A 16,727-nucleotide genomic window follows, 5' to 3' on the forward strand; every position below is an offset into this window, starting at 1 on the left:
TCAAATTGCCATCATAGGGCAGTCTACAATTATCTCTTATGTTTGACTGCCACCTACTGGTCACAATTGTTACACCATGTACCAAATAAAATTGTTTCGAGGTCATTAAGCAAAACCGTACATTAGGCGCACCAGGTTATAAGGCGCACTGTCGAGTTTTGAGGTGAAAAAAAGGATTTTAAGTGCGCCTTATAGTCCAGAAAATATGGTATTTTTCCATTATAAAACCTGTTATCGTCCCTTCAATTTTATTGCATTCATGCAATATTTGAGACACATACAGTATTGTATTTTAAAACCCAGGGGGTAAAGGCTGACTTTTTTGTCCTTTCAGTAAATTTTTGCTGCATTTGGGCCATAATTCTTGTTTTGTTATTCCAATTTACATAATTTTTTCCTACAAGGATTTTTTTCATGTTAAATTAAAAAAAATCAATGTCCAATCCTTTCACAGGTGTAAGAGGCACTGGCAGTTCTTCCACAATATCTCAGAGCTAAACAGGACATAAAAGTCCTTAATTTTTCATAGAACATAAATACATCTTGGATTCTCTTTTAATTGACCGTTTTTACTCGAATCTCTCAATTTTAGCACTAAACAAAAATACCAACCATGCAATACTTAAAAAAAAAAAAATGTAATCCTTTTGCTCAAATAAAATTATAAATTCTATTAATTTAGACTTGTGGCATTATCTGATCAAGGGGGCTTCAAAAGGGACAACATCTTTATATATTTTTTAAGACTTTAGTTCATTGAGAAATGTAAGCCATGAAGTAAAAAAAAAAAAAAAGAATCCAAAATGTTTTAGGTCCTTCAAAAACGTAAGGACTTTAATGTCCTGTTCAGCTTGAAAGATAATTAAAATGGAATGCCCCCAGAGTGTTAAGGATGCAGCTATGGAATTTTTCAGTAATCGGATATTCTACTGCAAATTCCTTCAAACAATCCTGATTAAGGGATGTAACGATATGAAAATTTCATATCACAGTTAGTCACCAAAATTATCAGTTATTATTATCAAATTGTTGAATGTGCTCAAAAAGTACTCATACACACCTATAAACAAGTTTAGTTTTTTTAAATACAATAAATAGCCACACAAAAAACCTGTGTTGGGTGCATCACGTCGAATTTATGTGATGTCACGCAAATTCACTTCCTGTTGTCATATTGCTCTGAGTATCGATCACTCGATCTGTCTCTAAGAGAGCACAGCCTGTAGACTAAATGGTCACAATTTAATATCTTGTCGTTTTTTGATGGCGAAAGACATTGTTTCTTGTTTTCATGTTAGCTAGCCTTTTTCTCCAGTAAATGAGCAGTGTCACCGGTCCACGAGTTTATCAAAGTGTCATCAACCACGATTTTACGGTAATTGTAACTTGAAACGGTAATATTAACCGTGGGAACTTTGACCGTGGTTTATCATTATACTGTTTATCATTACATCATACATATTTTTTTAGCGAACTTTTGTCCACCGTAAATGTTCAGCTGAAAATAGCCCAAAACTGCATTTTCGGCTTGATAGCGATCTGCAAAATGTGCAATGTGTACAATAACAAATTAAGTATTTAGCTCTTTGACATGGTGTGAAAAAATGCTTTGACTGCAGGCCATTAGTTACGGTTTTGATCAAGAGGTGACCAATAATAATGACCACACAACATGGTGGTGCTGAGGATGCTATATTCCGACATCAACAGGGGACTGGTGTTTGTTTCCCATCCTGCCCTGAAGGGGAAAGAAACAGGAAGCAGACACTTCCGTCTCTCTTGCACAATAATAGACACCTGAGTCGAACTGACCATCCATGTCTCTGACCACCTGGACCAGACGCTGGACCTCACTTGACCCCGCCCCACCCTGGTGCACGCCTGGGGTCGACTAGGTGGCAGGAGTCAACAATCACTATACTAAGAAGGAGCGTGCATGTGGCATCAACCTGCACATCCGTGACCTTTCACCAAATGTGCTTTTGGGCCTAAACCCTAACCAGGCACCGACCACAACATTGCGTCTCTGCGCTGCTGACTTGTCTACATAGAAGAAGATCCTCCTTTGACTCTCTGCTGGCTTCCCACATTATATATTAATGTAACAATTCAATAATTGTACCCACTCGGTATCCATTGCAGCCGGTCACCCCAAAGGGGGGGTCCCCAAATCTACGGCCCGTCCCGTCCTAATGTTTCTTCCTTTCCCCAGCTCGGGCTTTTGAAGTTTTTCCTTGGGTTCAGAGCAGGGGAATGCCGTTATGGTTTGTAAAGCCTTTTGAGGCACTTGTGATTAAGGGCTACCGGTATATAAATATTGATTGCATCATTATCTAGAGACTGATCTGGCTTAACGAATGCCACAATGAACCTCGAAAGATCTGGTCTTACACGCTAACATTAGCTTATAGCTACAGAGCGAAATAACTTAGTTTTTCTAACCATGGGAAAATCTTGAAAAAACAAGACTAGTGTGCGATCATTGGACCTAATTAATCGTACCGTATTTTTCAGACTATAAGTCGCACTTAAAATCTTTTAATTTTCTAAAGAATCCACAGTGCAACCTTATAACACGGTGCACCTAAAGTACAGATTGATTCTGGTTGTGCTTACCGACCTCGAAGCAATTTTATTTTGTACATGGTGTAATGATAAGTGTGACCAGTAGATGGCAGTCAAACATAAGAGATATGTGTAGACTGCATTATGATGGGTCTCAAGTAAACACCAACATTTTATATGTTCCATTGAAAATATAGAACATTACACGCGGCGCTCAAAAATCTATCAAAATGTTTTAGTACAACTTTGGTAAGCTATGAAGCCGCAGCGCTTGAAGGATTGTCGGCGCATTAAACATACAAGTATTATTATGGAGTGTGTATAAGGTAAGACATTATCTGCCGTTTTGTTTCGCAATATTATACAAAAGCAACTTTTCTTACCTTCTGGTAGCTGCTGATCTGTATTTGGGATCTGCATAAACCCTGAAAAATTGCGCGCGTCAGCGCCGATGCCATAGTCGATAATCTTCTTCTTTTTCCTCTATCTTCTTGTTATGGGACATTCATCCTCCGCTGTTGCCATTTCTAATAAAAAGTACCGTATTTTTCGGAGTATAAGTCGCTCCTGAGTATAAGTCGCACCGGTCGAAAATGCATAATAAAGAAGGAAAAAAACATATATAAGTCGAAACTGAGTATAAGTCGCATTTTTAGGGGAAATTTATTTGATAAAACCCAACACCAAGAATAGACATTTGAAAGGCAGTTTAAAATAAATAAAGAATAGTGAACAACAGGCTGAATAAGTGTACGTTATATGACGCATAAATAACCAACTGAGAACGTGCCTGGTATGTTAACGTAACATATTATTGTAAGAGTCATTCAAATAACTATAACATATAGAACATGCTATACGTTTACCAAACAATCTGTCACTCCTAATCGCTAAATCCCATGAAATCTTATACGTCTACTCTACGTGAATGAGCTAAATAATATTATTTGATATTTTACGGGAATGTGTTAATCATTTCACACATAAGTCGCTCCTGAGAATAAGTTGCACCCCCGGCCAAACTATGAAAAAACCTGCAACTTATAGTCCGAAAAATACGGTAGTGTAAAGTTCTTACTTATATCTGTCAGTAAACTCGCCATGAAAGCGCTAAAACATACCGGTGTAGTGAGTTCACATTATTCACCCAAGGAACTTTAGTTATTAGAGTTCCGGTCGGACGGTTTTTCACGGGACACATCTCCGGTGTGGTTGTTTCCGGATGAGAAGATGCTGCTCCGTTATTAATTTAGGTAAAGTCTGAATGTCATTAAAACAGGTAGCTCCATCTTTTGACACTTCTTCCACTCCCGTCCTTGCACGCTACACCGCTACAACAAAGATGACGGGGAGAAGACGCTGCCGAAGGTGAGCCACGTAAATAAGACCGCCCACAAAACGGCGCATCCGGAAGAGACTGTCAGAAAGCGGCTTGAAGATGCAACATTTTGACCAAATAACCACCATTACATGTTATGTAGACCACAAGGAAGTGTTTTACATTTACAAAAACAATAATAATATGATTTTTTTAATGCGCCCTATAATCTGGTGCGCCTTATATATGAGAACAGATTCAAAAATAGACCATTTTATCGGCGGTGCGCCCTGTGGTCCGGAAAATACGGTACTTGTTTTTTATCTTATGTATTTTGTAGCCATGAAGCCATCTATCTCCTGTGAGTTGTATCAACCAGTCACTGATGTTGCAATTTTCAACTTTTTCCTTTGTAAATAGGGAGTTCAACCAAACAAATCCCTGCAAGTCTTTTCGCTTGGCCTCAATTAGTGCTGCAAACGTGCCCACAAAACGGTGCATCCGGAAGAGACTGTCAGAAAGCGGCTTGAAGATGATCTGTAAAACATAATCTATACAACATTTTGACCAGAGAAACACCACTACATGTTATGTAGACCACAAGGAAGTATTTTCAATTTAGACAAAAAATATATATATAACTCCTTTAATGCGCCCTATAATCCGGTGCGCCTAATATATGAAAAAAGATCAAAATTTGACCATTCATCGGCAGTGCGCCTTATAATCCGGTGTAGGGATGTCCCGATCAGATATTTGGATCGGATCGGTCGCCGATATTTGCAAAAAAATGCGTATCGGCAAGGCATGGGAAAATGCCAATCCAGATTAAAAAATACTCCGGTCCGTGTTTTCCAACGCACCGATTTAAATAATATATTCCACTTTTCTGCTGCTCCCTAATATCCGTTCCGCATTTTCCAGCACACCTTCAACACATCCACAGGTCTATGGATTCTCACGCAAGACACGCAGTTGCAATTAGCTGCTGGCATTACACGACAGGCTCTTCTCACTCTTTCCTGTCTGTCTTTCTCACAGACAGCAAGCGCACCTTCTTACACACGTCACATACTGTCACGTCATACGTCACATACGTATACGTCCTCACGGAGCAGAGAGGTAGCAGCATGCTAACGTTAGCTGTGATGCTAGCGCAGCCGGGCTAGCAAACTTCCCTCTAAGGTGCGCGCCTGTGCAATTGCGCACTGCAAATCTATTCCACGCACAAAATCAAATAAAAAAATAAGCGCATTACAATTTTCGACACACGGACGCGCCAGAGAAAACAGTTTTCGTCATCATTGTTCAAATATTGTAACGTCTGTCGAGACGCTTATCTCCATTCGGTGCCACACGCCCACACCATCAAAATGCCGAGGCAAACATTTCCAGATCAACACCGTATGAAAAAATTAGTGATTTTTTTAGTTGTGATTTCCCTCTCTGCATGAAAGTTTAAAAGTAGCATATATTAATGCAGTATGACGAAGAATATTTTAATGTAGACACATAGAATCATCATACTGCTGTGATTATATGCATCAAGTGTTCATTCAAGGCTAAGGCAAAATATCGAGATTTACATCGTGTATCGCAATATGGCCTTAAAATATCGCAATATTTAAAAAAGGCCATATCGCCCAGCCCTAGTTCAATGATGCCATTTCTGTTTGTCATGTATAATTTTGTCTATTTTGTGTTTATCCTTGAATAAACAGGTCAGGTTCTTGTTACCAACCATTGTGTATTATTCAAACTCCCCTAATTCAACTGGCTAGTACTAAAACCCTTTTCAACATGATTCTGACAACTAAGTAGGCTAAATAACTTTAAACTTTAATACATGCTCGGATAGGCCAGTATCGGTATCGGTCAGTATCGGTATCGGAAGTGCAAAAACAATATCGGTATCGGATCGGAAGTGCAAAAACCTGGATCGGGACATCCCTAATCCGGTGTGCCCTATGGTCCGGAAAATACGGAATGCAAATATTAAATGTTATTAGAAATGTGCCTGTTACTACATTACATATATACTTACATTATGTATATAAAACCTTAATGGAGGTGTTTGGATATTTTTTTTTAAGCGCTTTATAGGCAGAATAGTGCGGTTCCCTGGTGGCTTTTTCCGCAACTGGTCCAAGTCCCAAACCTAAACCCCGAGCACTCAGCCTCCGCTTTCCATCCCTCTCATTCCACCATCCCTCCGACTCCTCCCTCTTCACCCCGCCGTGTCACCCGGTGGACGGGTCGGGGCGATCAACAGGCGTTACACTCGGCTAAGCGCTCATTGTGCACGTGAATGCGGCGAGGGTGGGATGGACGGAGAGAAAGAGAGATGGAGATGGGCATTGTGTGTTAAAGAGTGCAAACAGTGGGCCAGGCCCTGCGCCTCCCCGATTTAGCCTCACATCAAAGCCAAGCAAACACACGCCCACCCACCGAATGTCTGACCCTTCATTCTTACACACACACACACACACACACACACACACACACACACACACACCCTTCTGCTCCCTGCTTTCCTTGAACAATATCGCCATGTCTAAACACGCTTCCTGGTTGATGATACGCCTCTAATTGGACAGTGAACATACTCTGCTTGCCAAGAAATACCACTTCAGTCTCTGCATGCTCAGTTTAGCACTGAAGAAGAGGAAGGAGGAGGAGGGATCATTTTGCTGCCAGTCTAAGTTGACACTTGCTTCAGGCGAGAACACGCTTATGAGTAATGCACGCTGGCTTTTCACTTAACCGCTGCAAATAAAGTTGCGTGCGGCTGAGTAATAGGCAGTTGCCCTGCGAAAACTCTCGGAGTGCATACGCAACACACACTGCGACTTGTGTATGTGTGTGTGTGCGCTACGAGAGATGCATGAGGGATGCGCGTGAAGCGAAGCTCCGTCTTCCCTGCAGCAGTGACGGCTCACTGGGGGGTTGGGGGACAGGATTAAAAAAAGACGAGTGTCACCTCATGGCTGAGTTATAGCGCTCATAACGCACACGGTGACACACATCCACATCGAGCGCGGACGTAAACATCCCGTTTGAAACACTTGACACACACCAGCACATCTGTAAACATGTGGCACACGTCACACATACCAGCCATCGCTCAGCATGGACATTAGAGTAATACGACAAAGAGACACTATGAAAATCATGTGTATGCAAGAAAAACTCTTGATGAATATTTAAACTGTAATAATAAAAACGGAGGAAAACAAGTCATCTAGCACCAAGATAAATATGTGGGGGGCGTTTGTGACTCCAGTGTGTTCACATTTAAATGACACATTATGCTTCTCCCAAGCAGGTGGAGGCCCTTGAATAAAAAAAAATGACCACAAACTCCTGATGGAGGGGGAAAAAATCTGCCGAAATTGGATTTGGCCCGGTCTTAACCTCAGCCCCTCTCTGTGTTGTGTGTGTTCTGGGGGCCAGGAGGCTAATTTAATTTGTTGGACCGAGAGACGGGGGACCGAGTAAAGCCCTTCTGTTACTCTAAAAGTTGCTATTCTGAAGACCTGCAGTAACAACGCAAGCGGAGACACGGCACACAATAACTCATGAGGACAGCTGCGTGATGCCGAGATGGGACACAGAGTCATGAAAGGCATCATTTAACCCGCAAAGTATCGGTTTCTGCAGGGGTCCCCCTCCCGCCACCCCATTCCTCCTCTTACATTTTAGTTATACCACGGAGTCATTTTTCATGGTATAATAAAACATTAGACCTGAATGGGAGCAGCTCTATCATGGTAGTAGCGTCTTTTTGTCGTATGCCATAAGTTATGATTCAAATAATTCAATGTGGACATTTTATTTTCAAGTGTTTTATATTTATATATGGTGCTATGGCTGTTGAACTTGCAATCAATCACAAAAAACAGCATAAACCACTCCCTCTAGGAATTTGCAATGTCATATTTGTCTACTGTCGCAAGTCAACTGTCTTATCAAAAATTATGTTCGCTTCGAGCGTAGACAAAGCACAAATTAAAAAAAAGCATGTAACAATATATCAACTCTTTATTGCTTAAATGGTCGTTCTCCCTCTAGGTAATGTAGTATATTCATAAACATTTAGCAACACACCGGCATCCTAGTTTACAAGTATGTACATATTAATTCCATCTTTATTTAGCCAGAGTAAGGCAATTAAGAACAGATTTTATTAGCATTGCCGACCGAGCAAAGAGCCAGCATTTACATGACAGAGATGTTGAATGATCTGTCATTGGCTCTCATTTACCAACAAAAAGTACCGCTATAGATCGCTCTCAACAGTTTATTAACATGTTTATTAATGTTCATTTTACTTCATGTTTAAAATGAACAAACACTTTGACATAAAACATACACTGAGAATGTCTGCAAAAGTAAACTGTCTGCACTAATTAAACTCGTATCCTACAAGTTTCTTTCTGCAATTTACTGAATCATTACTATTAGACATATTTCATCAAAACAGTACCGTTATTTGACAATGAGCTACCACTATTTGCTTTTACTGCTATCTTGTGTCTACTTTTAAGTCTATGCCGTACAAAACAAGTAAAACATCAATACAGTATTTGTTTTCCAATTTTTGTTGCAATCCTGTGCTTTTTGAGGGTGAGTGTGAATGTTGTCTGTCTATCTGTGTTGGCCCTGTGATGAGGTGGCGACTTGTCCAGGGTGTACCCCGCCTTCCGCCCGATTGTAGCTGAGATAGGCTCCAGCGCCCCCCGCGACCCCAAAAGGGAATAAGCGGTAGAAAATGGATGGATGGATGGGTTACAAGTAGAGATATCCGATAATGGCTTTTTTGCCGATATCCGATATTCCGATATTGTCCAACTCTTAATTACCGAATCCGATATCAACCGATACCGATATATACAGTCGTGGAATTAACACATTATTATGCCTAATTTTGTTGTGATGCCCCGCTGGATGCATTAAACAATGTAACAAGGTTTTCCAAAATAAATCAACTCAAGTTATGGAAAAAAAAAATGCCAACATGGCACTGCCATATTTATTATTGAAGTCACAAATTGCATTATTTTTTTTAACATACCTCAAAACAGCAGCTTGGAATTTGGACATGCTCTCTCTGAGAGAGCATGGGGAGGTTGAGATGGGGGTGGGGGCGAGGGGATGTAGCAGGGGGTGTATATTGTAGCGTTCTGGAAGAGTGAGTGCTCTAAGGGGTTCTGGGTATTTGTTCTGTTACGGTGCGGATGTTCTCCTGAAATGTGTTTGTCATTCTTGTTTGGTGTGGGTTCACAGTGTGGCGCATATTTGTAACAGTGTTAAGGTTGTTTATACGGCCACCCTCAGTGTGACCTGTATGGCTGTTGACCAAGTATACTGGCATTCACTTGTGTGTGTGAAAAGCCGTAGATATTATGTGATTGGGCCAGCACGCAAAGGCAGTGCCTTTAAGGTTTATTGGCGCTCTGTGCTTCTCCCTATGTCCGTGTACCGCTCCGTACAGCGGCGTTTTAAAAAGTCATAAATTTTACTTTTTGAAACCGATACCGATAATTTCCAATATCACATTTTAAAGCATTTATCGGCCGATAATATCGGCAGTCCGATCTTGTCGGACATCTCTAGTTACAAGGAACACTCACAACATAGAGGGAACAATTAAATAGTGCTGTCAAATCATACATGTTTTTAAATCAAATTAATCACATTCAATCAATCAATGTTTACTTATATAGCCCTAAATCACGAGTGTCTCAAATTCAAAAACATTTTGAATTTGGATCAATCACAATTAATCGGTTGCTACAATTGCTCAACTTGTTTGTGGTACTTTTGCCGACAACAATGCCACAGGTATGTGTATGGTGTTTTAAACAACAACTTTGAAAAGAGAATTAATCGCTGCAATATATGCAAATTACCTTAATTTTTTTTTTTTTTTTTTTCAAATTACCTTAATTTGATCTAAAGTCTTGCCTGCGATTAATCTGCATTTATACATGATCAACAAGATATTTTTTGTGATTAATCACACATATTAAGTTAGTGCAAATGCAAATTAACCACACAATTTATTTTGACTGCACATTCTTCTTTAACTCAATCATGGATGGATCCCAGGAAGGCGGCGTGGGTTGTCATACGATCAATGATCAGATCAATGCATACGTGTAAAGATGAGTGAGGAGACCCTGACTGATGGCTAATTTCACTTCAAAATACACCTCGACATTACTTTAGCTAAAACTGTTACTAAGTTTTGAGCAAATAATTGACGTGGATTCAAGTAAAACAGTAAAAAAAATGTGTCAGCCTTTCTGACAATAGAATCAAAATTGCATTAGTGTCTTCTGTAAAGGGGACCTATGATGACTTTAATCTGCCTTTACATCACTTTCTTGTGGTCTATACATTATGTATTGGCTATGCTTTAGTGTAAATTGTGCGTGTATTTTGCTCCACACTCACATTTATAACCAATGTTTTGAGTGTGTCTGCAAGATTGTGGAGGCGTTCCCAGATTGCAAATGAAACCACTTCCCACCCTCTTCGAAAAGTATCATAATGTATATTTTGAAAATGTACACAGTTTTAATATATTAACACAGTTGGGAGTGTGGCTGTGCCAGCAACCTGAGGGTTCCTGGTTCAATCTCCACCTTCTACCATCCTAGTCACGTCAGTTGTGTCCTTGAGCAAGACACTTCACCCTTGCTCCTGCTGGGTCCTGGTTAGCGCCTTTCATGGCAGCTCCACCCATCAGTGTGTGAATGTGTGTATGTGGAAATAGTGTCAAAGCGCTTTGAGTTCCTTAAAGGGGAACATTATCACCAGACCTATGTAAGCGTCAATATATACCTTGATGTTGCAGAAAAAAGACCATATATTTTTTTAACCGATTTCCGAACTCTAAATGGGTGAATTTTGCCGAATTAAACGCCTTTCTATTATTCGCTCACGTTGTGACGTCACATCGGGAAGCAATCCGGCATTTTCTCACTTTCGTCGGTGTGTTGTCGGAGGGTGTAACAACAAGAACAGGTACGGATTCAAGTTGCACCAGTGGCCCAAAGATGCAAAAGTGGCAATAAATTGGACGAAATTTGTTCAAAATACGAGGGAGTGGAAAAGCCGACGAAATGGTCAGTCGTTTGTTCCGCACACTTTACCGACGAAAGCTATGCTACGACAGAGATGGCAAGAATATGTGGATATCCTGCGACACTCAAAGCAGATGCATTTCCAATGATAAAGTCAAAGAAATCTGCCGCCAGACCCCCATTGAATCTGCCGGAGTGTGTGAGCAATTCAGGGACAAAGGACCTCGGTAGCACGGCAAGCAATGGCGGCAGTTTGTTCCCGCAGACGAGCGAGCTAAACCCCCTGGATTTCTTGGCTCACACCGTCCCTTATGCCACAGAAGATGATCAAGAGAAGAATATCGACCCTAGCTTCCCTGGCCTGCTCACATCAACTCCAAAACTGGACAGATCAGCTTTCAGGAAAAGAGAGCGGATGAGGGTATGTCTACAGAATATATTAATTGATGAAAACTTTATTCATTACTCGCGGTTTTACGTAAATTATTATACATAAACTGTGTTTACCAATAATTTAGTTTAAAAACATTTATTTTTTTCAATCATTCGAGTACATTCGGGTAGTCTTGTGTAATGCAGTATTTTGTGTCTATTTAGATATGGTTAACCTGAGTGCTGAAATCGTGGAAAAATATATGTTCTTAGCGCGCCTGAAATGGGCTGTCTGCACTCTCAAAGTGCATGTTGTTGCCAAATGTATTTCATATGCTGTAAACCTAGTTCATAGTTGTTAGTAATTATCTTATCAGACAGTGTTAAGCCGCTGAAATCCGAGTCTGAATCCGAGCTAATGTCGCTATACCTTGCTGTTTGTTTGTATTGGCATCACTGTGTGACGTCACAGGAAAATGGACGGGTGTATATAACGATGGTTAAAATCAGGCACTTTGAAGCTTTTTTTAGGGATATTGCGTGATGGGTAAAATTTTGAAAAAAAACTTTGAAAAATAAAATAAGCCACTGGGAACTGATTTTTAATGGTTTTAACCCTTCTGAAATTGTGATAATGTTCCCCTTTAAAAAAAAAAAGGTAGAAAAGCGCTATACAAGTATAACCCATTTACCATTTACCATATGTCTTGACGACAAACATCAGAATGAGTAGCGCAAACCATTTAGCGTGTCTGTCTTTAATGAATATGCAGAATATACGGTATGCTGATCATCAGAAAGCCCACAATACTGGGCGGAAAAGATGGAAATATAATTACTCAGCATGCACAATGTGATTTATCAAAATCGAAACTAATCCATGGGCGCTGTATTGCGTCTTTATTTGAAAAGCACGTGTAAACTAACAGTTACGCACACAACTGTGAGAATCCTCCATCCTGCGCGTGTGTGTTAACATATTTGGGCTGTCAGAAATAAGAAATATTAGACGTATTGTCTACTCAGCAATACCATTTTATACATTTATTGCTGCAGGATGACTTCAGGGGCGGGTTAAAACAAAGTCAACCAATGCGTTTTGGTGTCTTTGTTTTTTCAAGTACCTTGTTTATAGAGCGCACTGGTATGTAAGCCATAGCCACTAAATTTAAGAAGAAAAAATATATTTCCATACATTAGCCGCACCGGACTATAAGCCGCAAATATATAAGTTGTGAAATTAGCTATTTACACAAAGATTTTGTAAATGTTTATTTACATACCTTAAAGGGGAACATTATCACAATTTCAGAAGGGTTAAAACCATTAAAAATCAGTTCCCAGTGGCTTATTTTATTTTTCGAAGTTTTTTTCAAAATGTTAGCCATCACGCAATATCCCTAAAAAAAGCTTCAAAGTGCCTGATTTTAACCATCGTTATATACACCTGTCCATTTTCCTGTGACGTCACACAGTGATGCCAATACAAACAAACATGGCGGATAGAACAACAAGGTATAGCAACATTAGCTCGGATTCAGACTAGGATTTCAGCGGCTTAAGCGATTCAACAGATTACGCATGTATTGAAACGGATGGTTGTAGTGTGGAGGCAGGTAGCGAAAACGAAATTGAAGAAGAAACTGAAGCTATTGAGCCATATCGGTTTGAACCGTATGCAAGCGAAACCGACGAAAACGACACGACAACCAGCAACACGGGAGAAAGCGAGGACGAATTCGGCGATCGCCTTCTAACCAACGATTGGTATGTGTTTGTTTGGCATTAAAGGAAACTAACAACTATGAACTAGGTTTACAGCATATGAAATACATTTGGCAACAACATGCACTTTGAGAGTGCAGACAGCCCAGTTTTCATCAATTAATATATTCTGTAGACATACCCTCATCCGCTCTCTTTTCCTGAAAGCTGATTTGTCCAGTTTTGGAGTTGATGTCAGCAGGCCAGGGAAGCTACGGTCGATATTTTTCTATGCCATCTCTGTCGGTAAAGTGTGCGGAACAAACGTCCAATTTCTTGCCACTTTTGCATCTTTGGGCCACTGGTGCAACTTGAAACTGTCCCTGTTCGTGTTGTTACACCCTCCGACAACACACCGACGAGGCATGATGTCTCCAAGGTACGGAAAACAGTCGAAAAAACGGAAAATAACAGAGCTGATTTGACTCGGTGTTTCCAAATGGTGTCTGTAAAACGTCAGTAAAAAAAAGTCCTCGTTATGGACCCACTATCTGTGGAAGATAGCTTTCCAATCAGCTAAACAGACTCAATACTTCCACGGTGACGTTTTGGTGAATTTACGGAGAAATTTGTGAAACTGAAACAATACAAAAAGAACGCCATTGTAAGATAATAATATTGACAGACGCTCATAAACGTGCTAGTATATTAGCTAATGCTAGCGACGCTCGCTTGATTACATTACAATATCACATACAAATATGCAATAAAACACTTATACAAACATCACATGGGACGGTTTAGAAAGTATAAATAGATTGTAAATATTACAAACCTTGCTTGGAGTGAGGAATGAAGAATCTATAGGAGTAGAAATGCTATGGACGACTAGAAGACGGAACGGCACTTGTACTTCCGGTTCAAAGCATTTAACAAAAGGAAATACTGTCAACGTTCACCCCACAGCATCATCAGTGAACAAATTTGAACAAAAGATGGCGCCACAGCACAAACAATAACACTGAAAACTATTTGCATTATGGCTTTTAGAGAAGAGAAACTCAAATTAGATGCACCGTTTTTTTAGCTGCAGTGTTCAAACCGTAGGAATAAAGTAGAATTTACGGTATATGAAAAATGTCTTAGAATATGCATTTTCTTGCATTTGGATCATTCGAGATGCGCCGCTGTTGTGATGGTCCATCGTCTCCCTGCAGAGTGCATGTGTCAGCCAGCTTAAAATAGTTACCGTTGTCTTGATTGCGGTTCTATATACTGCAGAAAATGTGTTACATATTATAGATCTGCGCTGTTCGTTCAACAACACCGCACACACGTTGGACAGCCTGATGACATGAATCTGCAGCAAATTGAGTGTTTCCATGGCTACCGCCAGTAGTACACGCAAAACCCTTATTTAAATAAACCAGTCTGCACCACTTATCAATTGCAGTCTTAGTAGATCACACCCAACACGCCAACTAACAGCACACAGTATTTTATATAAACCCCGTTTCCATATGAGTTGGGAAATTGTGTTAGATGTAAATATAAACGGAATACAATGATTTTTGCAAATCCTTTTCAACCCATATTCAATTGAATGCATTACAAAGACAAGATATTTGATGTTCAAACTCATGAACTTTATTTTTTTTTTGCAAATAATAATTAACTTAGAATTTCATGGCTGCAACACATGTCAAAGTAGTTGGGAAAGGGCATGTTCACCACTGTTACATCACCTTTTCTTTTAACAATACTCAATAAACGATTGGGAACTGAGGAAACTAATTGTTGAAGCTTTGAAAGTGGAATTCTTTCCCATTCTTGTTTTATGTAGAGCTTCAGTCGTTCAACAGTCCGGGGTCTCCGCTGTCGTATTTTACGCTTCATAATGCGCCACACATTTTCGATGGGAGACAGGTCTGGACTGCAGGCGGGCCAGGAAAGTACCCGCACTCTTTTTTTTACGAAGCCACGCTGTTGTAACACGTGCTGAATATGGCTTGGCATTGTCTTGCTGAAATAAGCAGGGGCGTCCATGAAAAAGACGGCGCTTAGATGGCAGCATATGTTGTTCCAAAACCTGTATGTACCTTTCAGCATTAATGGTGCCTTCACGGATGTGTAAGTTACCCATGTCTTGGGCACTAATGCACCCCCATACCATCACAGATGCTGGCTTTTGAACTTTGCGTCGATAACAGTGGATGGTTCGCTTCCGCTTTGGTCCGGATTACACGACGTCAAATATTTCCAAAAACAATTTGAAATGTGGACTCGTCAGACCACTGAACACTTTTCTACTTTGCATGAGTCCATCTTAGATGATCTCGGGCCTAGAGAAGCCGGCGGCGTTTCTGGATGTTGTTGATAAATGGCTTTCGCTTTGCATAGTAGAGCTTTAACTCGCACTTACAGATGTAGTGAAGAACTGTATTTAGTGACAGTGGTTTTCTGAAGTGTTCCTGAGCCCATGTGGTGATATCCTTTAGAGATTGATGTCGGTTTTTGATACAGTGCCGTCTGAGGGATCGAAGGTCACGGTCATTCAATGTTGGTTTCCGACCATGCCGCTTACGTGCAGTGATTTCTCCAGATTCTCTGAACCCTTTGATGATATTATGGACCGTAGATGTTGAAATCCCTAAATTTCTTGCAATTGCACTTTGAGAAACATTGTTCTTAAACTGTTTGACTATTTGCTCACGCAGTTGTGGACAAAGGGGTGTACCTCGCCCCATCCTTTCTTGTGAAAGACTGAGCATTTTTTGGGAAGCTATTTTATACCCAATCATGGCACCCACCTGTTCCCAATTAGCCTGCACACCTGAGGGATGTTCCAAATAGGTGTTTGATGAGCATTCCTCAACTTTATCAGTATTTATTGCCACCTTTCCCAACTTCTTTGTCACTTGTTGCTGGCATCAAATTCTAAAGTTAATGATTATTTGCAAAAAAAAAAAAAAAGTTTCAGTTTGAACATCAAATATGTTGTCTTTGTAGCATATTCAACTGAATATGGGTTGAAAATGATTTGCAAATCATTGTATTCCGTTTATATTTACATCTAACACAATTTCCCAACTCATATGGAAACGGGGTTTGTAGATTGTACACACTGTTTAGCGCACGGTATTTGGATTTAGTAGTTCAGGCCCTAACGGTTTTTAACATCTCATTATTACCAGTAGTTATGATTCGTCTGCGAGGTTGATATTGGAATCGGACTCTTCTGAATCGAATCATCGAATATTACTTACTACACACATACAAACACACACATATACATACACACCTGTGCTGTCGGTTCATGGCAGCCACCATAAGCGCGGTCCAGCCAAGGCGGTGACGGTAGTTAGGATCCACCCCTTCCTGCAACAATCTAATGGGGGTAGAGAACCAGACAGAAGATATCTTATTTTAAACAAAGTCATAAAAGAGACAGAAGGCAGCAATAAGAGCCCTGCATAGGACGTCCATTACATCATCTGCAGCCCGCGTAAAACCAGGTGTGTGTTAAGCTCCGTGCCTGAGGGTGTGCCATCAGGTACTTTGTGGCACAGCGCTAAGTGTGTGTGTGTGCGAGTGTGTATCCATCTGTCGTCTCTTGTCGCGTGGGCAGATAGAGTGCTTGTTTACAGTCAACACAGTCATGTCTGATCTGCACTCTG

At 40.4% G+C, this 16,727-nt stretch overlaps 1 protein-coding gene across 2 annotated transcripts in view; it reads right to left on the reverse strand.

Annotated features, from left to right (window-relative positions):
- clpb (ClpB family mitochondrial disaggregase) overlaps positions 1–16,727 on the reverse strand; it is a 93,367-nt gene that overhangs the window by 70,399 nt on the left and 6,241 nt on the right. For both annotated transcript variants that reach the window (XM_061925757.1, XM_061925756.1), the window contains exon 3: positions 16,352–16,438. In XM_061925757.1, coding sequence (XP_061781741.1) covers positions 16,352–16,438 — 87 coding nt within the window. The remainder of the gene's footprint in view (positions 1–16,351; positions 16,439–16,727) is intronic.

This window comes from Nerophis lumbriciformis, linkage group LG30, assembly GCF_033978685.3.
Source record: "Nerophis lumbriciformis linkage group LG30, RoL_Nlum_v2.1, whole genome shotgun sequence".
In the NCBI taxonomy this organism is placed as follows: domain Eukaryota; kingdom Metazoa; phylum Chordata; class Actinopteri; order Syngnathiformes; family Syngnathidae; genus Nerophis; species Nerophis lumbriciformis.